Source organism: Aquarana catesbeiana, linkage group LG05 (genome assembly GCF_042186555.1).
Source record: "Aquarana catesbeiana isolate 2022-GZ linkage group LG05, ASM4218655v1, whole genome shotgun sequence".
Taxonomy (NCBI): domain Eukaryota; kingdom Metazoa; phylum Chordata; class Amphibia; order Anura; family Ranidae; genus Aquarana; species Aquarana catesbeiana.
Window position 1 is genome coordinate 47,678,216 of NC_133328.1, and position 27,814 is coordinate 47,706,029.

At 41.8% G+C, this 27,814-nt stretch overlaps 1 protein-coding gene across 6 annotated transcripts in view; it reads left to right on the forward strand.

The window, feature by feature from the left end:
* Positions 1-27,814, forward strand: part of ADAM22 (ADAM metallopeptidase domain 22) — a 419,533-nt gene that overhangs the window by 373,777 nt on the left and 17,942 nt on the right. For 3 of the 6 annotated variants that reach the window (XM_073629692.1, XM_073629695.1, XM_073629697.1), the window contains 3 exons: positions 5,471-5,571; positions 15,957-16,023; positions 21,452-21,538. In XM_073629692.1, the coding sequence (XP_073485793.1) occupies positions 5,471-5,571; positions 15,957-16,023; positions 21,452-21,538 (255 nt within the window). The remainder of the gene's footprint in view (positions 1-5,470; positions 5,572-15,956; positions 16,024-21,451; positions 21,539-27,814) is intronic. The other 3 variants (XM_073629694.1, XM_073629696.1, XM_073629698.1) reach the window with 1 other exon arrangement.

Genomic DNA, 27,814 nt, shown 5'->3' on the forward strand with positions numbered 1-27,814 from the left:
CCATTGTGATTGGCTGTAACACTGGTCACCTGATAGGGAACCTGTCCTGCCAGCCCCCACTCATAGCGAGAGACAGCTTTGACAGCTCAGTGAGTGAGCTGGGAGTTCGCAGTAAGTGTGCTATCAGCACGGAAACCTTGGCTATGGACACATATGTGCGGCACATAGGCATTAAAGCCCACCTTCTTTGCTGCCACACATATGTAGTCAGCAAGAGATGAATGTAATTTCAAAAGTTGTTCCTAAATCTGCAGTCTTTCTTCAAAAGAAATTCTGATGATCCTGCCATTAAAGTGTTACTAAACCCAGTAATATGAAAATAGTTCACCCCTCCCCCCCAGCTTATAAATCTTCTTTTTACATTAAAATACTGCCACTGTACACCTTTTTGGATGATCTGTATACCACGGTTACATGTGCTGAGAATTCAGGAAGTTGGAGATTTTCACTGTAGCTTGTATACACACCCACATGTGTGATGTCAATATCCTGTGACCTGGCTATCTCTGAGAACAAGAAAAAGCTCTCTCCAGCATAAAAGACACAACTGAGCATGTGCAATAGACAGTGCAGGAGGGGAAGGATCTGTGCATACAGGATAAAAAAACAGGATCCTTTACACAATGCAAAGGATTAACTCCTCAAGTTCCACAGTGAGTATAACAAGCATGCTATGCTGCATATACAGACTGATTTTACTGTTGTGGGTTTAGTAACACTTTGAGGTCCTTGTTCAATTACTTTCTACTATGGGGTGTCAAATGGATCCCATTTGTGCTTCTGCATTGACAGCCTGGCTTGCATGGAGAATACAAGCAGCCATATTGACAGACATTGCACAGGCATGGTTCACTATTGTTACCATTATGAAGTCAGTCCAGAGCAATGATGTCAAGTCAAAGCTGCAGTCACTGTTTGGGTATTCAAGCAACTGCAGTGCCTGGGTACAATAGTTAGCAGCACAAATTCCTCAGCCCACACTGTTTAGCGTCGATGAGAGACTCCACGGGCTGAACAAGAAAAATCTGAGTCTGTATGGCTGGCCTAACTCTAGACCAGGGATATCTAATCTTTCTAAACAAAGGGGGAGTTTGCTGTCCTGAAAAGACAAAAGAAGAGGATACATTAGCCTTGCACATAAGTTATTGATCCTTTTGTTCAAGTATTAAAACAGATGTATACTCAAAGATTTGGCTCTGATGAAGAGGGGACCCCCCTCGAAATGTGGCAGCCATTTGAGTCCAGGAGGTGTTTTCCCTAGACTGGAATTTGCGCAGTGGATTGGGTGATATGGATCCCTGTTGATATCGATGAGCTTGCTTGTGAGTATACAGCCTTTTTAATACTTGAATATAAGGGTAATGTGCAAGGCTGGTGCGCCCTCTCCTTTTGTCTTTTAAGTGTTGTATATGGGCTCCCCAGTCCCAAGAGGGCCACAAAGTCTTGCAAACACACATATGCTTGAACTGTGGAAGAGTAAAGGACCATTAGTACTGGGACATCGCTCTTGAGTGCAGGAGGTTGTTTTATTTGGCAGTTGTCTGTCCTTCAGACTTTAGGGGGGCAGACTGTTGCTAGTAGGAATAGAAAATGTCCCAGCATCAATAGAATTAAATGCCCCAACATTGGGAGAAATAGTGCCCCATTTTTGGTATCAGTGGGAGGATGAGTGCCCCCTTGTTGGTGTCAGTGAGAGGAAGAGAACCCTATCGTTGGTTGTTAGTATGAGGAATAGTGGCATGTATCAGTTGGAAATTGTGTGCTCCAAGGGCCGGATAAATGTAAGCACAGGGCCACATCCAGTTTGAAGACCACTGCTCTAGACTATATGAGCTCCCAACTTAGAGGATAGTTACTGTATACTGCAATAAATACATTAATAACAGGTATGTTTTGGACCAGATGTCTAGACTTGTGCAAGGCAACTACAGAACTCCATTGTGTGTCTGTACTAAACCCAAGGCAATCCACAGAACAACAAAAAAAGCCTATTTTGTCCTGTTATGCTCAGCGTATGCAGCCTACTATGCTAGCACTGGCAAAGAGGCTTACCAAATGGAATAGCTTTGGACTTACACATAATGCTAAATGCACTCAATGAAAAAATGTTCCCTCTACGTTTTTAAACTACACTGAAATATACATCATTGGAAGAACTGAGCACAGCATCCACTTTGAGTACCTTGTTCCTTCAGTGTTATGATGGCTACAAAATGACTGGGTAAGCTTGTGTTGCATGCACACAGTGTTGGCAGCTAATCTTTAAATACATTACATCACTAGAAGCTTGTGATTTGTCTCTGGCTTCTCCTGGATTGATGCAATGTATTGTCTGAAGCATTAACCTAGCTGGCCAAAGGTGTGCCATTGCTGTGTATATGTGACAGTGTTTAAAGAAAGTTTTTTTTTTTTTTGTTTCATAATTGTTTTTAAAGAAAGTTTTAAGTGGTCATTTAAAGTACCTATTCATTTTTCAAAACATGAAGTCGTCCATTGGATCATTTGCAGTTTAAAATATGTTTTAAATCGTATTTTATTAGCTGTCTTGGGCAGACAAGACACACTTTGATTCTCTGAGCTGGTTATGAAGCTTCTGCCATTAATTATCAACCTGCTACTTTATAGTCAAAGAGACAATTGATGTCATAATATGCAATGACTTTGATATAGTTTATAGTGGCTGTTGCATGATTGCAATTTAGACAAAAAGTTTCAGTGTAGTACTGAGATCTAGAACAGTAATATGTTAATTCAGACCATTAAAGTAAATCCAAAGTCATTTTTTTTCATAGGGAAAGAAATTGGTTAAAAGCCTTGTTTTTTTATTTTTACTGTCTTCCGTATCGGGGAAGTGAGGGAAATCTCCTCTTAGGCTGGGTTCACACTAGAGCACGGAGCGGCTCACAGCATGGGGTCCAGTGCGTCTCCATTCACCGGTTCAGGTCCAATTTCAGCCCGAATTTTTGGCTGAATTCGGACCTGAAACAGACCAAAAGACGCACAGGACTCCTGTGCAATTTGCACCGGACATGTGTGAATCGGCTACATAGAGCCTGTCACAATTTCCTGCTATGCGAATTGGATGCGAGGAAAGGCGCATCCAATTTGCAATAGTGTGAACCTAGCCTTAGACAGTTGTCACTTCGACAAGAGTCCCCTTTGGAATATTTGTCCTGTATTCTTGTTCCAGTGACAACTAAAATATTTTTATTTTCCCTCATTTTTAGTCCTGTAACAATGGTCATTAAACAATGGTCATTAGGACAAACAGACAGGGTGAAGCTACTCAGCAGGGACTTAGACAGCCATAACATTTTTCCATGCTGGGCACCATTATGTTCCACATCAGACAAGCATGCTTTTAGGTTCTCTAAGCTATCAATTACTGTTCATTGAACTAATAAGGCTTCACCGTAAAATCTTTGGTCCAGACCAGAAGAAGAGTCATTCTATAGAATACGAGAATCTATTGTGTCTTTGAGGTTATGAAGGATGCCACTTGTAACTGTGCTTTGTCTCTGTGTTATGTGTACACTTAGAAAATCAAAGCTGGTCTTGTTATCCTTCAATAAATCATCAAGGTAGATTCTTTGTAAATGAAGTGCAGCATTTTATAAAGGGGGACTTTTTAAGTACTGCACCCTGAAACACGGAAAAGAATAAACTTAAAAAAAAAAAAAAAAACTTTCCCACCATAGGACATTTTGGGTGGATTGTTAAAGCTAAGCTTTAGTCTGTATAAAGCTGTTGCCTTAATGCAGTACATCAGTTTCTCAGGTTCCTGCCTTCACCCTTGGACTTCAACATTCTGGGAGCCCCTTATCCAAGGGTGATTCAATATGCAAATCACCACCTTTTCTGAGAAAGTTGAGAATGTCCCACGCTCCCTCTATAACTCCTTATTGGACAATAAGGCTGCCCATCAGATTGAACAGCAAATAGTGGTTAGCAGAAAGGGTTTAATAAGGGGCCACACTTTCTCTACTTCCTCAACAAAAATTGAGGTTTGCATATTAGAACTTCCTTAAGGGGCTCCCAGGGGGCTGAAGACATTGGACAATGGTACATGCGGGCATCTGCATTCCATTCAGGCAACTACTTTACTGTGTTTGGACAGAGGAAATATTTGCATTAAGCCAGTTTACTGAAGTTAAAGATGTCACTTTAACCCACTCAAAACTGAAGTTTTTTAGTGAGCTGTCTTTCTTTTAAGACATCTCAGAGACTCAAATAGTGAGATCCCCCTCAGTACTTACCCAATTGTGTCCTTCCTACCCTTCCCACTCCATACACACACAAAAATATACACCTTCTTTTGCATTCCTATAACAGCCAATAAATTAACACCCAACAAGGAGAGGAGAACCTCATACTGGAAGCAGCGAGTTGTTAGAACTGTGAATTTCAGAACATAGATCTAAAAAATGAGTCCCTAATAGGAAGCCTCCTAGGGTGCATTCACACTGTGCATGTTTGAACTGAACTTTGCCCAAGTTCCATTGTCCCCATCCACACTCGCCCACTGGTCTGCACTCACACTGGGCATAAGCAAGTATACCTAGGCACACTTACATCATCTCTTCTACCAGCCAGACCACAGTGTTCCCCGCTTCTGTGCTCAGTCATCTATGGAGAGTTCTGTGGCCAGGCATCTATGTAGAGTTATGTGCTCAAGTACGATTTGCACTCATACTGAAGCAACCATACCAGACCACTAGTAGTTCTGGGCATGCTACACTTAACCATTCTTGGGCAAGGATCAGAGCACTCACACTACAAAAACAATGTGGATCAAGGCAGTGACCCGTAGAGTTCACTTCGGTGTGAGTGTAAACAGTGCCTGAGCACAGAACTCACCATAGATGTCTAAGCAAACAAGTAGGGATCACTGTGGCCTGGTTGGCAGAGGTGATGATGGAAGTGTGCCAGGGAACTCTTGCTTATGGCCCAGTGTGAGTGCAGTTCAGTGGGGGAGTGGGTAGGGGGGACAATCGAACTCGGGCATGGTTCAGTTCAACCGTGCCCAGTGTGAGTGACCCCTTAGTGAATCAGTTGACCCACATCTACCCATAAGTTAGTTTTATCTTAATTTTGTGACATTACTAGCATGAAGATGTATGTTAATAAGCCCAAAGAGACATTAGTGTGCTTGATAAGGGAGATGACCTAGGCTGACATCACTGAGAATGATGTCCTTGATTGCTTGTGAATTAATTGGCCATATTTTGGTAATACTATAAAAGACCACAGAATAGCCTCTGTTCCTTTTAAAATAGCAGATTCCTGGTCAGTAAAAAGACAGATGTTAGTTAATAGGTAACAGATGTCTATGTAATTTTGTCTAGTTTATTTTTTAATATGTTTTTGTTACCATGTGTTATTTTTGTGATGATTGTTTAGTGTAATAATCATAGGCATGGCTGTGATCACTACATGTGGTAGGATTTAGTGGTATCTGTTCTGTTTTCAGATCGAATGGTCTGTCTCACTCATGGAGTGAAAGGATACCTGACACCAAACATGTCTCTGATGTCTGTGAAAATGGACGACCGAGGAGCAATTCCTGGCAAGGTAAGTTCTGAGCCTTCGAATTGGGATACAAATCTAATTTTAAAGGTTTTTTTTTTTTAAAAGAGGGGATGGAAAAAAGTCTTAAACTGATCAAAACTGAGCCATTAATTGGTCAAGAAAGAAATCCACCTTCTTAGCCTATGAATCTCATGGTCTCATGACTATGCTATCCAGTATTTGCGGTTTTATTTGAAAAAAAAAATCATATGCAGTTTACCTCTGCAATACATGTACATTTATCCATGTTCTGTCTAGGGGTCCCTTTTGTCTCCGTAGTCCACGAGAAGGGAACTCAGACAGGGCTGAGACCACTACTTGTTGTCAGTACTACAGATTAGGGATGAGCTTTATGTTCGGGTCGAACATGAGTTCGTCTCGAACATTGGCTGTTCGACCGTTCGTCGAAATACGAACATTATGGGGCGTTCGCACCAAATTCGAGCGGCGCGTCATGCCCCATAATGCACTGCGACATCGCAGTGCATTGCTGTCTGATGATTGGCCAAGCATGCACTATGACCCGCATACTTTGGCCAATCACAGCGCTGTCAGCAAAGAGAGCCATAATTGGCCAAAGGCAGGGTGCCTTTGGCCAATTATGGCTCAGGGGGTTAAGTCCATGCCCCACACTATATAAGGCAGCCACGTCGGCCCTGTGTAGTGTGCTGCTGGCATTGACCGAGGGAGAGAGTGTCATTTCATTTAGAATGAGCAGGCAGGCGATTCAGTTAGCTGCAGTTTATTTAGTATATATATACATCCAGGCTTGTATATGTGTGTGTATATATATATATATATATATATTTAAAGATTAATTCCTCGATTAATCATTAATTTTTTTGATCGGTAGGCTGCTTGCCCTGGGGCCGCTTTGGGCCAAGCTGTGGCTGCAGCGCAGCGCTCCGCTCCCTCCTCCTCCACTATATGTCATACACAGTCTGCGGGCATCTCCAGCTGTGTGTCTCCGAGCTGAGTGTGAAAACTTTGGCCGTGCTTCTAGATCAGCTTGTGTGATAGGCGCGGTGTTCTGTCTAGGAGGAGGGCGGGACTTTTCTCACAGTGCGGCCAAAGTTTCCACACTCAGCTCCGAGACACACAGCGGGAGATGCCCGCAGACTGTGTAATCCAGGCACAGGCACTGACTACAGTGAGGCTGCGATTATGGGCATGGTGAGACTCCATTATGGGTACGGTGAGGTTGCTATTATAGGCACGGCGAGGCTGCGATTTTGTGCACGGTGAGACAGCATTATGGGCACAGTGAGACAGCATTATGGGCACGTGAGGCTGCGATTATGGGCACGGCGAGACAGCATTATGGGCACAGTGAGGCTGTGATTATGGGCACAGTGAGGCTGCTATTATGGGCACGGTGAGACTGCATTATGGGAACGGTGAGGCTGCGATTATGGGCAAGGTAAGTCTGAGATTATGGGCACGGTGAGACTGCATTATGGACACGGTAAGGCTGCGATTATGGGCACGGTGAGGCTGCGATTATGGACACAGTAAAGCTGAGATTATGGGCACGGTGAGGCTGAGTTTATGACGTGTGACATCCTAGCCATGCCCCGCTATGTCCAGCTTCGGCCGTTGCCATACCAACGGTGCTAAATCAGCTAAAAGTAGTTGGATCTGTATGTGCATTATAATTGATCGAAATTAGTCGATTAATCGATTTAAAAAAATCGATTAATCAAACACGAAAATTTTAATCAGTAACAGCCCTAATATATATATATATATATATATATATATATATATATATATATATATAGAAATATATAGATATATATTATATCTATATATATCTAGATATATATATCTAGATATATCTAGATATATATATATATATCTAGATATATCTAGATATATATATATATTAAATACACTGCAGCTAACTGAATCACCTGCCTGCCTGAAGAATATTAGAAACAGTACACCAGGAATGGACTGCAGTCAAATCTTGCTAACCTGGGTACAGTGGATATATATATATATACCGGTATATATATATCTATATATATATGTATATATATATATAGATATATCTATATATCTATATATATATATAGATATATAGATATATCTATATATCTATATATATATATATATATATATATGAGACTGACTATATATACCGTATTTATCGGTATATAACACGCACTTTTTTCCCCTTAAAATCAGGGGAAAATCATGGGTGCGTGTTATAGGCCGATCCCCGCCACTTTTGTTCGGATCAGAGCGATCGCGCTGACATACACAGCTGTGTGTAAATTCAAATATGGCGCCGAGCCGGCAGGGACTCGTCGGAGCCGAGATACACATACCCGAGTGTCCTCGGCTTTTTTCAGCGCCGCTCACAGTCCCGCCCAGTCCCGCCATTGGACCTGTGTTATGTCCATCATAGGGCGTGACTGGGCGTGACTGTGAGTGGCGCCGAAAAAAATAGAGGACACTAGGGTATGTGTATCTCGGCTCCGACGAATCCCTGCAGTCTCTGCGCCATATTTGAATTTACACACAGCTGTGTATGTCGGCGGCGATCACACAAGGATGCACTGGGGCAAAGCTGCACTGGGACAAGGCTGCACTGGGGCAAGGCTGCACTGGGGCAAAGCTGCACTGACAAGGCTGCTCTGGGGCAAAGCTGCACTGACAAGGCTGCACTGGGGCAAAGCTGCACTGACAAGGCTGCACTGGGGCAAAGCTGCACTGACAAGGCTGCACTGGGGCAAAGCTGCACTGACAAGGCTGCACTGACAAGGCTGCAATGAACACTGGGGCAAGGCTGCACTGACACTGACAAGGCTGCAGATGGACACCCATAACGCTGCATTGATGGGCATTTTAATGTAAGTTTTTCTTCCTTAAAGTTTACTCCTAAAAGTTTTTTTCCTTAAATTTCTTAAAATTCCTTAAAGTTCCCTCCTAAACTTGGGGTGCGTGTTATACGCCGGCGCGTGTTATACGCCGATAAATACGGTATACATATTAAATACACTGCAGCTAACTGAATCACCTGCCTGCCTGAAGTATATTAGAAACAGTACACCAGGAACGGACTGCAGTCGGCTCTAGCTAAATTTGATACAGTGGATATATATATATATATATATATATATATATACACGAGACTGACTGTATATATATATATATATATATCCACTGTATCCAGGTTAGCTAGATCTGACTGCAGTCCGTTCCTGGTGTACTGTTTCTAATATACTTCAGGCAGGCGGGTGATTCAGTTAGCTGCAGTGTATTTAATATATATATATATATATACATATATATATATATACAGTCAGTCTCATGTATATATATATATATATATATATATATATATATATATATCCAGTCCACTGCATACAGTTTAGCTATATCTCACTGCAGGCCGTTCCTGGTGTACTGTTTCTAATATACTTCTGGCAGGCAGGTGATTCAGTGAGCTGCAGTGCATAAAATATATATACAGTCTCCTACATATATATATCCACTGCATTCTAGTCTAGACAAGCCTATTTCTGACTGCAGGCCATTCCTGGTGTACGTTTTCAAATACACTTTCAGGCAGGCAGATGATTCAGTGATCTGCAGTGCATTAAATATATATACATTCTCCTATATATATATATCCACTGCATTCCAGTCTAGCCAAGCCTATATCTGACTGTAGACCATTCCTGTTGTACGTTTTCAAATATACTTTCAGGCAGGCAGGCAGGTGATTCAGTGATCTGCAGTGCATAAAATATATATACAGTCTCCTACATATATATAGCCACTGCATTCTAGTCTATCCAAGCCTATATCTGACTGCAGGCCATTCCTGGTGTATGTTTTCAAATACACTTTCAGGCAGGCAGGTGATTCAGTGATCTGCAGTGCAAGAAGTATATATACAGTCTCCTACATATATATATCCACTGCATTCTAGTCTAGCCAAGCCTATATCTGACTGCAGGCCATTCCTGGTGTATGTTTTCAAATACACTTTCAGGCAGGCAGGCAGGTGATTCAGTAATCTGCAGTACATTAAATATATATACAGTCTCCTACATATATATATCCACTGCATTCTAGTCTAGCCAAGCCTATATCTGACTGCAGACCATTCCTGGTGTACGTTTTCAAATACACTTTTAGGCAGGCAGGTGATTCAGTGATCTGCAGTGCATTAAATATATATACATTCTCCTACATATATATATCCACTGCATTCCAGTCTAGCCAAGCCTATATCTGACTGTAGACCATTCCTGTTGTACGTTTTCAAATATACTTTCAGGCAGGCAGGCAGGTGATTCAGTGATCTGCAGTGCATAAAATATATATATACAGTCTCCTACATATATATATCCACTGCATTCTAGTCTATCCAAGCCTATATCTGACTGCAGGCCATTCCTGGTGTATGTTTTCAAATACACTTTCAGGCAGGCAGGTGATTCAGTGATCTGCAGTGCAAGAAGTATATATACAGTCTCCTACATATATATATCCACTGCATTCTAGTCTAGCCAAGCCTATATCTGACTGCAGGCCATTCCTGGTGTATGTTTTAAAATACACTTTCAGGCAGGTGATTCAGTAATCTTCAGTACATTAAATATATATACAGTCTCCTACATATATATATCCACTGCATTCTAGTCTAGCCAAGCCTATATCTGACTGCAGGCCATTGGTGGTGTACTGTTTCTAGTAAACTTCAGGCGGTGTTTTGCTAATAAAATTTTTACGGCATGTCTGGAAGGCCACCAAGGAGAGGCAGATGCTCACAGGCCACTAAAAGGGGGCAAGCAGGCTCTGTGTTTACAGCCAACAGTGCTTGTCGTGGACATGGTGCATCCTCAGCACATGGCAGTGGGGCACGCTTCTCTCTGGGCAGTAATGTGAGCCCAGAGAGAGGGGGTGCCCAAGAAGGACAAGAAACTGGCAGTCATGTTTCCCCAGTTGCAGCATACTGCCAGGTTTGCTCCAGTGATGAAGAGGTCACTGACTCTACATGGGTGCCTGATAGAAGAGAGGAAGAGGAGGAGGCACATCTCCAACGAGGCAGGATGCCCTCCAGGGGCCAGCTTAAGGGCAGCCACCCGACTGCATCATACCGCAGAGCTCCGCATGTGCAGGGCACTGCTGACTCTTTGGTGTGGGCCTTTTTTGATACGTGTGCAGCAATCGCACCAAACATATGTCTGAAGCTTGGGCACCACATGCAGGCAAATTTCCATACCTCAGTTGCTAAACTGTTGAAAGAAATTCAGTCCCAGCCATCCACATGCTCAGTGGTTGAATGCTAGCTTGGCTAAATTGCTTGCACTCCCAACTGCTGCCTTTTCAGCTGGTAGACTCTGCCCCCTTTCGTGAATTTGTGGAATGTGCGGTACCTCAGTGGCAGGTTCCCAAATGCCATTTCTTTTCACGGAAGGCCATTCCGGCTCTCTAACGGCATGTGGAAGGCAATGTCTTGGCCTCGTTGGACAGGGCGGTCAGTGGTAAGGTGCATATTACCGCTGGCTCATGGTCCAGTAGGCATGAACAGGGACATTACCTTTCTTTCACGGTGCACTGGGTAACTCTGCTGGCAGCTGGGAAGGATGCAGGACAGGGTGCAGTATTGTTGGAGCTTGTTCCACCACAGAGCCTCCAAAATGCTAGTAGTGGTGATTCTGCCACACCTCTCTCCTCCATCCCCTCCTCTTCTTCTTCCTCTATGGCCTCTTCCTCTGTAGATTTGTCCTCAGAACCAGCAGTGCTCCGTAGGCATTCAAGGGACTACGCAAGCACTCAGGCAAAAAGATGCCATGCGGTGCTTGAGTTGGTCTGCTTAGGGGACAGGAGCCACACTGGGGCGGAGATTCTGTCAGCTCTGCAGGGGCAGACTCAGAGGTGGTTGACGCCACGCCAGCTTGACCTCCTCTCTGCCCTCCGACAGGAACACTTGACCCATGTTCTCTGTTTGGCTCATGTCCTTAACTTGGTGGTGGTAAGTAAATACTTGCAATACAGGAATACCTAGGGGCAAGATCAGACTTGGAGACTTTTCCAGCCGAAAATCCACTGGGTTACTGGGTCTTGAGGATGGATCACTGGCCAGAGCTTGCACAATATGCAATTGAGCTACTGGCCTGTCCTGCATCCAGCGTTCTTTCTGAATGCACATTCAGTGCTGCTGGAGGCTTTGTAACCGATCACAGAGTGTGCCTGTCCACAGACTCAGTTGATCAGCTCACCTTCATAAAAATGAATCAGTCTTGGATCACCAGCTACCAAGCACCTGATGCTGATGTAACCGATTAATTTTTCAATGAATGTGAGATCCCTTGAAGACTGCCTATGCTGAGTGACTATCCTGTTATGCTGAGTGACTATCCTGTTATGCTGAGTGACTATCCTGTTATGCTGAGTGACTATCCTATTCCTCCTCAATGTTCAAGTTGATAGCTTCTAAGAACATTTTTGTTTCAGGGCACCACCACCAGTGCCTAAGGCCCAATTTTTCTGCCCCTGTTTAACAGGGGCGTGTAATTACAATTTTTGCTGTAATATTTCGCAGCAGGGCTTGTTCCTGCGCTCAACTAGAGTATCTGTGAGGGGTTGCAGTGTTGTGGCACCACCACCAGTGCCTAAGGCCCAATTTTTCTGCCCCTGTTTAACAGGGGCATGTAATTACAATATTTGCTCTAATATTTCACAGCAGGGCCCGTTCCTGCGCTCAACAAGGGTATCTGTGAGGCTTTACAGTGTTGTGCCACCACCACCACCAGTGCCTAAGGCCCAATTTTTCTGCCCCTGTTTAACAGGGGCGTGTAATTACAATTTTTGCTGTAATATTTCGCAGCAGGGCTTGTTCCTGCGCTCAACTAGAGTATCTGTGAGGGGTTGCAGTGTTGTGGCACCACCACCAGTGCCTAAGGCCCAATTTTTCTGCCCCTGTTTAACAGGGGCATGTAATTACAATATTTGCTCTAATATTTCACAGCAGGGCCCGTTCCTGCGCTCAACAAGGGTATCTGTGAGGCTTTACAGTGTTGTGCCACCACCACCACCACTGCCTAAGGCCCAATTTTTCTGCCCCTGTTTAACAGGGGCATGTAATTACAATATGTGCTCTAATATTTCACAACAGGGCTAGTTCCTGCGCTAAACAACAGAATCTGTGAGGGGTTAAAGTGTTGTGGCACCACCACCACACCACCACCAAAGGCCCAATTTTCCTGCCCCTGTTTAATAGGGGCATGTAATTACAATTTTTGATCTAATATTTCACAGCAGGGCCCGTTCCTGCGCCCACCAAGAGTAACTGTGAGGGCTTACAGTGTTCTGGTACCACAAACACCTAAGGGCCAATTTTCTGCAGAGTATATAGTATATACAGGCTGTCCCCTACTTTCAACCATCCGACTTACAAACGACTCCTACTTACAAACGGAGGGAGACAACAGGAAGTGAGAGGAAATCTACCCCTAGGAAGGGAAATTCTCTCCTGTAAGAGTTATGCCCTGTACACATGATCAGACATTGATCGGACATTTCGACAACAAAATCCATGGATTTTTTCCGACGGATGTTGGCTCAAACTTGTTTTGCATACACACGGCAGCACAAAGTTGTCAGAAAATCTGATCGTTCTAAACGCGGTGACGTAAAACACGTACGTCGGGACTATAAACGGGGCAGTAGCCAATAGCTTTCATCTCTTAATTTATTCTGAGCATGCGTGGCACTTTGTGCGTTGGAATTGTCCACACACGGTCGGAATTTACGCGAATAGATTTTGTTGTCGGAAAATTTTATAGCCTGCTCTCAAACTTTGTGTGTCGGAAATTCCAATGGAAAAAGTCCGATGGAGCCCACACACGGTCGGAATTTCCGACAACAGGCTCCGCTCGGACATATTCCGTCGGAAAGTCCGACCGTGTGTACAGGGCATTAATATGGGGAAAAAGGTGTCTCCACTGATGCTTTATCACCAATCCTTTTTCCACTAATAACCCCAAATTTTCAAGATCTAATTGTCATTGGGACAGAAAGTGAGGTGAAATCTTCTGAACAGGGGCACAGACAGCAAAACAAATGTTACAGGGGTGATAACCCTTCCCAATGTTATCCAAAAAGCTTAAAAATTGATTTTTTTGGCTGGAGCTACACTTACAAAATGTACCTGTTCCAAATTACAAACAGATTCAACTTAAGAACAAACCTACAGTCCCTGTCTTGTTTGGACTGCCTGTATACTGCTGTTCAGAGTATATAGGGCCTGTGGGCCCCACGCCTTTTCTTTTTTTAATTTGGGTGCGGGGTTCTCCTTAATATCCATACAAGACCCAAAGGGCCTGGTAATGGGGGGGTACCCATGCCGTTTTTCTCAATAATTTTCATCCATATTGCCGGGAAATTACATTACAGCCACAAGCAGTTTTAAATGACTTTTATTCCTTTAGAAATGTCATTTTGTGCAGGGACTGTTCTAAACACGGGAAACACGTGACACTTTACACTTTGCATACTATAGTCACCCCCCCCCCCCCAGGTACAATATTTAAAGGAATATTTCAGTTTTATTTTTTTACTTTAAGCATTATTAAAATCACTGCTCTCAAAAAAACGGCAGTTTTTAAAACTTTTATTTTGCATTGATACATGTCCCCTGGGGCAGGACCCGGGTCCCCAAACACTTTTTAGGACAATAACTTGCATATTAGCCTTTAAAATTCGCACTTTTGATTTTTCACGTTCGGGTCCCATAGACTTTAATGGTTTTCGAATTTTTGCGCGAACGTTCGGCTCATCCCTACTACAGATGTACTGTAAGTTATTATTGTTATACAGGATTTATTAAGCACCAACAGTTTACACATCACTTTACAATATAAAAGGGAGGCAATACAGTTAAAGTGCAATAAAATACAAGAGGGTTAAGAGGGCTCTGCTCAGAAGAACTTACAATCTAATAGGGTGGGATTAGAAGCTCACTGGATTTCCAGCAGGATCAACAGGTATTTTTCTCCCCTTGCAGCATTTGTAAAGACACAAAGCATGGGGACATGTGATTGTATTGCAGAAATGCACTGAATATGTTTGTTTTTTTTGTTGCCCACATATAAACCTTAAAAGGTATGGTTATCGCTGAGGGGCATTAACTCTCTGGATAATATAACTGACCTTATACTTTGAATCAGCCTATGAAGAGATCAGTTAGTTGGCAGAGTATACAAAACAAACACAGGTATATACTGTAGTTCTCAATTCTAAGACAGATGTGAAACATGGGTCCCCTCTGCAGTCTTTGTTATACCGTACTTTGCCCAAGGTGTTGTTTGGGTAAGCATATAATAGCAAGCTTTGATGCTTGTAATCATAAATTGTGAGTCTCTGACATTAGTAAGAATGTAATACTAGCCTTGATGTGTCTTTTTTTATAGATTTAGGCTGGGTTCACACCATCGCCGCATCCGTCGCACAGCAGGGGTCCTGTGCGTGCTGGTTCACAGTTTCAGGTCCAATTTCAACCCGAATTTTGGGCTGAATTCGGACCTGAAACGGACCAAAAAAGGCACACATTTTCCATGCAAAACGCACCGGACCTGCTGCAGAGATATGTGAACCGGCTCCATAGAGAGCCAGTCACATTCTCCTGCTATGCGAATTGGATGCGGGAAAACATCCAATACGCATAGGTGTGAACCCAGCCTTAGCCCTCGTTCACACTGAACCCAGGTTTGAAATCGTGCAAGTTCAGGGACGATTTCAAACCTGCATTTCAGTGCGAGTTCAGGGGCGATTTCAAACCTGCATTTCAGTGCGAGGTCAGGGGCGATTTGAAAGACATCTGTGTGGGTTCATGCACAGATGTCTATTGAAATCGCCCTCAAAGTCGCCAAAAGTAGTGCAGGAACTACTTTTGGAAATCAGTGTGGCGCCACACCGATTGGGACAGTACCATTGCCGGAAACAGGCTGCATTTGGCATGCGATTTGACATGTCAAATCCTGCCAATGCGAACGGGGGATTAATTACAGACCTGGAACAAAATGGTGCTTACTATGTACTGCAAGAGAGAGTCAAAAGAGTCAGAATTCTGCATCTCTGTACTTGCTCCAGATCAGCTATTTTGACATGAAGCCCAAGCATCAGAATGGCAAACAGACAACCAGCAAAAGGAGTGGTCGACAATGACCATCTCCAATATTCTCTTATGATAACTTTCCTTTAATGGTCTTACTCTAAAAGCACTCCAGTACTCAACAGTAGTGGTGCGTAGTAGTAAAAGGGGAAGAGGAAAGGAGTTCTTGTATCAGACACTTTGAGAAATTAGAATCATATTTTCATCTGTATATGGCAAGTCACCAACCAAGTTTGTTCATTTTGTCTTCCAGGAAACATAAGCAGCAGCAGGAAAAAGCTTCGAGGAAAGCGATTCAGACCCCGCTCCAACTCCACTGAGTAAGAACCTACATCATGAATAGATCATGCTATGTAAAACCCAGCAAGCTAGCCTTTGTTTCAAATTTAGGCAATTCGTGGCTTGCTAACTGTTGTAGAACTGCAAATCCCAGCAAGCCCAGCAAGCTTGCTAGAACTTGTAGCTGTGCATCATCTAGTGCTGCAGGATGCCTAATTGTCATTTGAATTGAAGCTCGCTTTATGCACACACAGCTTAGGACAAATGGTCACAATATGTTCCATCTGTCATCTACTTCAGCGCATGCAGTTCACGCTAACCAGTTCTATTCACTGAGATTCAGTCTGAGATAGGGTATATGTCATTTTGTATGTATGTTAATGTTCTACATAGGTCAGTCCTGTCACTCAGTGATTTTGTGACAGGTTAGGACCAGTAAACTGAAAACAATGACTGACGTTTTGTGAAAGAGCAGCTAATAGACCGTCATACCTAAGGGGCCTGTTATTAGAATGATCAAGTTTAACTTATAACTTTTGCCAGTATTTTGACCAAATTTAAAGATCACCTGCTTCATTAGACAGTCTGTAGGCTGGCAAACTGCAAAAAAAAAAAATAAATAAATAAATAAAAACCCTGAAACATGTTTATTAAAAGTTAAAGGAAAACTATGGCCATAGCTTTTTTTGGCTATACTTCTCCTGTGGGTGACAGGAGTGCAGTTAGTTCTGCACTCCTTTAACCCGTTTTCAGCCGACAGCGGGCTGAAGCCCGCTGTCGGCTGACGTCACCATCGCCTGTCCAGGATTGGGAAAGTTCTCGACTGTAACCGGCAGCTAGCTCAGCCTCTCAGCAAGCCTCTGAGAGCATGAGCCAGCTGCTCCCGCCTCCTACACAGCCCAGTGCACCAGTGAGTGCTGGAGGAGCCGAGCAGAGAGCCCAATGACTGACAGTCACCAGCTCCCTGCAGGTTGAGGACCGAGGGCTGAGCGATCAGAGGTGTTTGATCACTCAGTTCTCGGTCTTAAAGGCAGCGGGGGACAGCTGCAGCTGGGATCGGTGCTACAGCCATATAGGTGAGTGTATGTATATATATATATATATATATATATATATATATATATATATATATATATATATAATTTATTTTTTTATTCCCAAACGTCTCTTTTAAGAAAAGATGCAATAAAAGGTGAAAAAAAAAATGGTGACTTGTAACAAAACTGGAAAGCTACAATATAACTGGCAAACTACACCATAAATAGCAAACTAGCGCAAAATCAGTAAAATAAACATTATCAGCAAACTAGAACAAAATAAACTAGTAACATATTGAACAAGGACAAACCTGCCACATTTCAATACAATGGTTGAACAGGAAAAAACAAACTACAATATAATTGGCGAAACAGAAGAAAACAAGTAAACCAAACAAAATAGGCCAATTACACAAAACAAGAAAACTAGAACAAAACCAGCAAGCTACAATATCATTGGTGAATTAAACCAAAGCCGGCAAACTAAAACATGCGTGGTGAAGATGAAAACAATTGGCAGATAACAGCATACTGTAACTGGAAAACAAAACCAACAAACAACAAAATTACTAATAAACTTGAACAAACTTAGTAAATTACACCATAGCGGCCAAACTAGAAAATTACTGGCGATCCAGAACAAAACAGGCAAACTATACCATAACTAGCAATCTAGAACAAAACCAGGAAACCACACCATAACTAGCAGACTAGAACAAAGCCAAAAAACTATAATATAACTGATGAACTGGATCAAAATAGGCAACCTAGAACATAACCAAGACTAAGACAAAACCTACATCCTACACCATAACTACTGAACTAGAGCAAAACAGGCAAACTACACAAAAACTAGCAAACTAGAACAAAAGTAGGAAATTTGAAGTCCAGTAAACTGCAGTATAACAAAATGGGAAACCTACAACTAATAAATCAGAACAACACCGGTAAACTACCACATAATTCTCAAACTAGAATTTTGTGAAGTACAACAAAATTGGTGAGTTAGAGACTGTCAAGCAAATATAAAGATGGCGCACTTGAAAAACCAGCACTAAAACATAACAGAAGAAGAAGGAGAAACTTGATTGGAATAATAGGATATGATATAGGAATGATGTGCTCAGATGTTTTAGAGGTGTACTAAACTGAATTATTTGGGTTCTCATATTTTCGTTAAGTTGCAGTAGCATATGAAAACAGTTGCAAATAGTGAAATCTGCAATTGGGGAATTTATACATGGAAATGGGAAAACTTTGGTTAAAATTATTTTCTTAAAAAATGAAGAAAAAATACATTTCACATCTATATAAAAGTCCCTACACCTGTACAGAGCATGCACTATTTGACGTTTATGTTTTGCTGAGATGCTATTTTAGGTGCCATGTTAGGTTACAGTAGTCTCAAGGTAATGGTTGGTATCTTTTAGGGGATTGCTCAGAAAGAAGTCAGCTACATTCTGACAACTGGACTTGTTCTGTAATGTTAAGGACATTTTTATGTCCACTTAGGTAACTCAATCACCTTAATTCAAACAGCATGGAATCCAAACACATGCAAAGTAACTTGGTATGTAAAGTGCAGTGTAGTAAGGAATGGAAAGATCTGTACCATAAGGAGACAAAGCATCCTCTCAAATAATGGATGGCCTAACATACAAGGCTGTACCATTTAGCCAAAAAAGTACATATTCACCTTTTTAACAAAAAATCAACTGCCTCCTTAGTGTGGCATTCAAGTCTCTGAGGCATTAATAAGCAGGTGTTGGCAGCCAGAAACTAGATTTTTACTATCTGCAGACAGCACAGGGGAACACAGCCATTGTAGGAGGCTAAGTATTCACCATAGTGGGGGTAAATTTACTGCTGTGTGTATTAAGGGGGTTAAGGAGGGGGTTGAGGGAATTTGTTGCACTTTAAACCTCACAAATGACCGTGAAATGACCAAGTTATAATATCTACACCCAATATATACAACTATGTTTTTATTTCACTAAATGGCCAAAAATGTCTAGACCCCTGAAAACCATGTCTATTTGAGCTTGTTGAACATCCCATTTCAAAAACAATGGGCATTAAAATACTATTTTCTACCTTCCTTTGGCTATAACAGCCTCCACTTTTTGGGAAACCTTTCCACAAAATGTTGGAGTGTGTCTGTGGGAATTTGCACCCATTCAGCCAAAAAAAAAACATTTTTGAGGTTAGATATTGATGAGGGGCAAGAGAACCTGGCTTACTAATGGCTTTCCAGTCCCAAAGTTTTTCAGTAGGGTTGAGGTGGAGGTCATGTTGTTTTTATAACTTTTGTTATTTTTTTTACAAAAAAACTGAGAACCCCTTTAATTTCTTTTAAGTACAGTATTGGTCGTCTTTGTGACCAACCAATACATGGAGGTCGATTTACTAAAACTGGAGAGTGCAAAATCTGGTGCAGCTGTGCATAGAAGTCAATCAGCTTCCAGGATTTATTGTCAAAGTTTAATTGAATAAGCTGAAGTTAGAAACATGTGTTTGTATTTTCTTGGATCTATCATCTGAATGGGTATATAGTTTAAGGTATTATTTTCTAACTTCAATCAGATGCAGGCTACTATTGCTTATAGCTGATTTCTCCCTGTAAACATGTACAAACTATTTAATCTTCCAATATCCAAAACTCCTCTCTTCAGTTTCCTTTAGTTTGTTGTTAGAAACAGGAGGTTTGAAACCAAACTCAGGAATATGAAGCACTATCCTTGCAGTGGGGTTCCCCCCGCACTATGCCTACTAATAGGTGGCCACCCCTCCTCCCCCTCCAGCAAGGTATACTCACCAATCCATGATCTCTCACCACCTTCCTGCTGCAGGAGTATACCCTGGGTAAGATGGCAGATGGTGTCATAACGTAACCAAGTGGATTCCATTGCTGTCCCTTCCCATGTGACAGAGGCCTGGTAATTGACAGCTCAGGCTTGAATACTGTCAGGTGGGGGGAGGTCACATACCCTTGCATACCCAGACCCACTACTCATGTAGAGCAATGGAGCAAGGGTTAAGACTGTGCCTGGAAACAGCAGAGAAATGCAGATTGATGAGTGGAGGGTAGGATATCAGCCAATATGTTTTAGTTATAGATAGAGTAGGAAAGGGTTAAAGCCCCTGCCGCATTTTTACTGCGGTCTATGCCCCCATTGGGGGCATTCAACTTCTCTGTTTGTCCTGGTGACCACTGTCATTCTGTCACTGTGAAGAAAAATCCAAAATGTGTTTTCGTTAGACCAGTAGAGGGAAATCTTCAGTTGGGTTCACTTGTTCTACTGACAGATCTCTAAGAGGGGGTACATGTTATTTTAGATATATTTTATCTCACTTCCTGTTGGATCTCAGAGACAGAAAGTACAGGAAAAGCTTTCAAGATGTTTCAAGAAAGGAATAGCCAACCAAATCTTGAGGAAAATCGTACAGTGCCTCATCCCAGAACAACTATCCAAGACACATTCAGGAACCAACCGATTCCAGCAATAAGGGAATTTAAAGGCTCCACACTAGAGGCAGCATTAACACAATTAATAAGTATAAAAATAAAAACGTTGTTAATTACAAACTGGTAATAAAATAACAACTAGTTGTATTGGTATTCTTCTGCAATTTTCACAAACATCATAAAAAATAATGCAACATTCCGTGCTAAAAAGATTTATACATAGTCCATATAGTGTTTTTGTTTTGTTTTTTTGTTTTTTTTGCACATTCTTCAAATTCCAAGTCCAACACATTTTTCAGCTTGACCCGCTGCTTCTTCAGGGACCAAATGCGACAATATCACATTTCACTATGTATTGTTATCGTTCTGTTGTATGTTTTATAATGATTGTGAAAATTGTGGAAGCATACCACTACAACTAGTTATTTTATTAACATATTTTAAACAATAAAATATCTATTTTTATACTTCTTAATTGTGCTAATGTTGCCTCTAGTATGGAGCCTTTAAAGTCCCTTATGGGTGGAATTGGTTGGTTCCTGAATGTGTCTTTCAAGATGTTGATAGGGGTGTTAACCATTATCTACTCTGTCTAAAAACGTAAAAGTCTTGACTTTTGATATACTTTAAAGGCAAACAGGAGTTTGATTTCATAGTTGCCAAAGTTGTGTAGAACATATACTTCTTTCCAGAGACAAGTTAGTTGGAAACTAAATGTTAATGCAGCTTCAGCAAAGCCCCTTTAAGCACCTGTACCACGTTTCCTAATATTTATCCATCGTATATTACCCTAGCACTTTTCTATCCTGAATGCTGCTTTGCTTGCTTGTTTTTAATTTTATTGTGTTCATTCTCTCTTTATAATCATTTTCATTTCCCTTTCTTTCTGATCCAAGCCTGTGTTGTATTATTAGACTGTATACCCTGCTTTCTCTGTTCTTCTGTCCCTCCTGTCGCTTTCTGCAGGTATTTTAACCCCTCCTACAAAAGACAACATTATGTAGCTATATGGGTAGAAGATGTGAATAAAAACACAGATGGACCATACATTAGGTATTATGTAATGTGACGCTTGAGACATGTCGCCATAAAGTGTTATGGTGGAGCTTGAGATATATACATGACAAGGTGGATATATACAAATAGTCTATGTGTATATATCCTAAGTTCTATGTATATATCTGTTAGTGTGAGAGTGTCAACTTTATCTCAAAGGAGAAAACAATCCCCAAAAATGTTTCTAAACCCAAGAACAAAGAAAAAAAAAACTTATATAATAGAATATATTGCAGCTTGCCAGTCCTTAGTTGTGGTGGCTGTAGTAGTTTTCTTTTTTTTTCAGGATTTTTGCCTTTATTTTCACCTGGCAATCCTGCCATTAACACATGCCCTATCTTAGGGTGACAACTCTCACTCACTGGACAGTCTCTATGGAAGAGCAAAGATGCCACCCCAGAATGCTCACTTCTGAATTGGGTCTGATGTGACAGAGGAGAACCATGAAGGGTAGATAACACTGCTTGATATTTCAGTGCAGCACAAAAAGAGTGGAAAGGAAGTTATGCACCCACTGTATTTGTGGCATTATCAACAGGTATTTTTTCACATATATCATACAGTACACTACTGTGCTAAAGTTTTAGGCAGTTGTGAAAAAATGCTGTAAATTGGGAATGCTTTTATAAATAGAAGTGTTAATAGTTTATTTTTATCCATTAATAAAATGGAAAGTAAATGAACAGAAGAGAAATCCAAATCAAATCAATATTTGGTGTGATCACCCTTTGCCTTCAAAACAGCATCAATTCTTCTAGGTACACTTGTTCTTCTTTAGGCTGAAGATAGTTCTTAATGACATTGGCTGTATGTTTGGGGTCGTTGTCCTGCTGCAGAATATATTTGGGGCCAATCTCACGCCTCAATGATGGTAAGGCATGATGGATAACTATCTGCCTGTATTTCTCAGCATCGAGGACACCATTAATCCTGACCAAATCTCCAATTCCATTTGCAGAAATGCAGCCCCAAACTTGCCAGGAACCTCCACCATACTTCACAGTTGCCTGCAGACACTTATTATTGTACCGCTCTCCAGCCGTTCACCAACATACTACCTCCTGCTACAGCCAAATATTTCACATTTTGACATCAGTCCTTAGCACCTGCTGCCATTTTTCTGCACCCCAGTTCCTATGTTTTTGTGCATAGTTGAGTCCCTTAGCCTTGTTTCCAAGTCCTATGTCTATGTCCTCAATGCAGGCAGACATTTCTCCATCATGCCATAACCTCAGGGAGGAATGTGATTGGCCCCAAATTTATTCTGCAGCAGGAGAACGACCCTAAACATACAGCCAATGTCATTAAGAACTATCTTCAGTGTAAAGAACAAGAAGTCCTGGAAGTGATGGTGTGGCCCTCACAGAGCCCTGATCTCAACATCATCCAGTCTGTCTGGGATTACATGAAGAGACAGAAGGATCTCAGGCAGCCTACATCCACAGGAAATCTGTGGTTAGTTCTCCAAGATGTTTGAAACAACCTAACTGCCTAGTTCCTTAAAAAAAACTGTGTGTACCTAAAAGAATTGATGCTGTTTTGAAGGCAAATTGAGGTCACACCAAATATTGATTTGGTTTGGATTTCTCTTCTGTTCATTTACTTTCATTTTGATAATTAATAAAATAAACTATTAACGCTACGGTTTCTGAAGGCATTCTTAGAGCCCTTGCACACTGGGGCGGCGTCGGCGGTAAAACGCCGCTATTATTAGCGGCGTTTTACTGTCGGTATGCGGCCGCTAGCGGGGCGGTTTTACCCCCTGCTAGCGGCCGAGAAAGGGTTAAATACCACCGTAAAGCACCTCTGCAGAGGCGCTTTGCCGGCGGTATAGCCGCGCCGTCCCATTGATTTCAATGGGCAGGAGCGGTAAAGGAGCGGTATACACACCGCTCCTTCACCGCTCCGAAGATGCTGCTAGCAGGACTTTTTTTACCGTCCTGCCAGCGCATCGCTCGGGGCTTGCACACTGGAATGAAAGTAGCGGCACTTTCGGGGCGGTTTGCAGGCGCTATTATTAGCGCAATAGCGCCTGCAAACCGCCCCAGTGTGCAAGGGCTCTTAATGTAGAACATTTTTTTCACACCTTTTTTCTCAATTTATACTTATTTTGGTTCATTTATTTTGATTATATGGATTGTGTGATATACTTATGTTAAAGGGATAAGCGCACCTGTTTTTCTTTTCTTTTTTTTAATAAGTTTTGTATTCAGACTTTACCTGGTGCAGCTGTCTGTTGATCCGAGCGCAGGTTTTCGCATCCCTGTTTCTTTACATTTTTTCACACCTGCCTAAAACTTTTTCACAGTACTTTATATAACAGAATGCTTTCCATTGTTTATTTAACAGTCCAAACATGGGAACAATAAGTTTATTGTTGGGCCTCGTTTATGTGGGCATACTACAGCATACACCTATGCAAGGGCCCTGTTTGCCTGCATGGCGATGCAGAGGTGTTTTGTACATCCCTGTGCAGTTAGTCCCATGCATGTCAAGAGGGAAACCATGGCTGCATGGACACAGCTGCTGCTCCCAATTTGATAGCTGTGCGGGTGAAGGTGTGTGGCTCTAAACACATACTGCCTGCTTTTGGGGCTTTGCACCTGCATGGCTGTCAAATTGGGAGCAGCGCCTTTGTCCATGCAGCTGTAGTACTCCTGTGTGAACGAGGCCTTAGGGTTTACACACGCTTTAATATGAGGTTGTATGCATTTGACATTTCTTTTTTAACAGCAGTATCTGTGCTAAAGGTCACAATCCAGTACTCTGAACATGTCTAGAATGGACATTTGGCAGGGGCTGCTGATGTAAATGCATTGTCTGTAACAGCTAGTTTGTTGTCAGCTACACAAAGATATACCATAGGATGTAGTCATACAAGATCATTTTTCTACAGAGAAAAAAAAATGGAAATATCTACTTTTCTGCTAGACTGGAATCTTTCTGTGAAATAGATGGCTCCCCACAGTATCCTAGTGAGAAACCCTAGGCGTGCGCAGGGAGTGTGCCAGGTGTGCCTGGGCACACCCTAATCACCCTGTGCGGCACAGATTCCCCCTGCTGATATTGCACCGAAGCCCCCCAACAGGGCTCCTAAAAAAATTGCAAAAAATAAAAAACTACTGACACCGTCTACTTCCCTACAGACACATCCACTGCCCTACTACCACACATACATACCCACACCCACATGCACGCATGTGTTTTGAGTTTTGGGGTGCACACCCTAATGCAAAAGGCTGCGCACACCTATGTGAGAAACATATTTATAACTTTCTTTTGGGGATACATTTTTCTTTTAATAGATAGCATTCTTTTTGGGCTTCTCTTGCTTCTTGTGGTTCGGCTTCTTATGTAGACATAGTTATGATGCTGTTGCAGTGAAACTCCAGCCAAAAGTTCTTGTAGCTTGGATACAGTGGGGAAGGAGTAAGACCTCTGTTGCTGGGCAGATTACTGTACCCCTCACTTCCTGTCCCAGTGACTTGTATTTTGCACAGGAAGTATGGGGAAATCTCCCCAAAGGGTATGCACACAGCAATATATCATGAGAGAGGTTTTAATTCTTCCTTATGTAAAGAGTTCTGCTTTAAATTGGGGTATATCTGCATGCTGCCTCTCACTACTGATAGCTGCCAGTGTCTGTACAAACTTTATATCCATTGCATGCCTAGTCTAAACACACATTATTTATATTTTCACCATCCATCTGCAATGTTTACTTTACTCATGCAGATGCATGGGCATGAGTTGTCTGGTCTGGTCTACAAACTATATGCAAGCTCAAATCCCCAAATTATACAGCACAAGGATTCTCAGTCCCCCTTGAGATTGGTCAGGCATGGCTCTGATGCATGACCAATAACATCACTGAGAGTGGACCCCTCCTCATGTCATCACTTCTGGTGACCATCGTCAGTTTTACTGCATAATGTCAACCAGCAAAGGTCACCAGAAGACTTCACTTGCATATCATAAGGCTTTTTGAAATACAGATGATGGGCAAAATGTTGTAACCCATGGCACCCGTGCAGCTTTTACACAGACCTTATTGGCTATATAATTAGCAGTTTTGTTGCTATAAAAGTTTAACCTCAAATTCTCCCGGTTTTGAACAACCGAATGATAACAGTTGGAGTGGAAATCAATAAAAAATGTATTTTTGAGTTGCATCCAGGTGGGTTTTGATCTTTTCCATTCCACCTTTTTTCATTTAATCATGGCTCTCTCCTGGTTCAATGATTTTCATTAGTAATTTTAAGTTTAGAAATCATAACTGTTAAGCCCGTGCCAGGGGCAATGGCATGAAATGGAAGCTATTCAAAAAACATAGACCACAAATCAACAAATTAGTGAAAGCCTTCAAGAGGCAAGCAAAGCAGGTATACATTGAGGCTTCATGCGCACTGGACATTTTTAACAGCTGCTGTTTTTGGCTTTAGACTTTTTTCCTGCAGTCAATAAACTCCCCACCATGTTATCCCATGTGTCCATGCAAATATAGGCTGTTATCAGCAGTTTTTTTGCAGGGACATTTTCTAGCTGGAAAAAAAAAACAACTAGTGGAAGGAGTTGAGAGGAGAGGAGTTTTTCAGCTGTAAAAATGCTCCAACTCTGAAAAATCTGAAAACAGCTTAAAAACGCTGAAGAACTTGGCTATTCAGCGTTTATCAGCGTTTTTGAGCCATGGGTTTTATGGGAGTATAGTTTTGCTAAAAAAAGCTAAAAAAAACACTACAGCTAAAAGACGCCAAAAAACACTACTACAAAAACGCTGAAAAACTCACTCTTCAGCTACAGCTTTCTACAGCTAACATTACTGGCTTTTTTATAACGTCCAGTGTGCATGAGGCCTGAAGGTTAGAAACAATTGGTATAATGAAATGCCTCAAGCATCAGATAGTGTGGGTGGGAGTTGAGAACTAGGTAGGGGGGAAGAAAAGAAGGCGAGGAAAGTAAGCAAGGGGTGGCAGTGGGGGTGGGGGAGGGAAGAATGGGAAGGGGTCCCCACAAACTTGGGTTCCAAATAAACTTGCCTTTCTCAACATTTTCAAAATGAAGGAACCCTTGAAACAACTTTCCAGGCTCACGGGACCCCTGTTAATAAATACTATATCTACAGCTCATGGTACATTAATGTGATGATCACTGGGAGAATGCTCCTTACATTGGTGGTCATTGGGAAGAATCCCATCCCTACAGAGAGCTAAAAGATGGTTGGTGTCAGTGGTTACTCTTTTAAGAGGCAGACATTGCTCATTGCTCAAGAAACCCTAGCAATCTTTGGAAGAACCCTAGGATTCAATGGAATCCTTGTTGCGAAAGCCTAATTTAGTCAATGCAAACTTGGAAACAATTATAGTTGACAGTTTATTGAAAACCACCAAACTGCAATGAAATGACCTGGTGTATGGAGTTTGTTTACTGTGAACACACTGTGTAAATAAAAGGTTTTTGTATGAAATATCTTAGCTTGGGTAATATTTGTAGGCATTTCAAATATAACCTCCCAAATTTACAATACTCTTGCTATCCATTGACATCCCTGCTGGGACCACCAAGGATCCTTGCTTGAAGAAGCCAAAATTCAACATGAATTTTTTAAGGATTAAAGTTTCTACAGACTCAGGACTCTCTGTATTTGGAGCTCTTGAAAAGGTATGTTTGGTATCCCTTTAGATGTGGGCAGTCACTGTGTTTCTCACAAATGGCTGTCAGGAATGATCAGGGTGCCTATAAAGTGACTCTAGGGAAATCTACTTTCACATGATATTATTCTCCCTCCCTGTACCTTCAGCACATTTGCTTTAGTATTTTATTCTAGAAACCATTTACAGCATGTTCTGCCTAGAAATGATGATTAGGTCTTCCACCATTGGATCACTTGATATGAGGAGCAACAGAACAGGTATTGTATTGTTAGTATAAACATGCACTTATTTTTTAAGAAATAAAATCTCATTGGTTGCTGAGTTACTGCCCTTGGCACATTATTTGTACTTTTTGAATTCTCCTTTGAACAGACATACTTTGTGCTTTAAAGCAGTATTAAACCCAATAACAAAAATGTAATATATGGCAGATTACCAAACCATAAATGTGGTGGCTGTTTTTGTTTTTTTTAGCTATTTTTTTGTTTTTAGTCTTTTTTCCTCTTTATTTTCACCTGGTGATCTGATTGGTAGCACATTTCCTATTTTAGGTTGTCTCCACTTTCGATGGAGGAGCCAAAGCTTGTTTGGCTGTCCTCCTGTGGGTCACAGGAGTGCAATT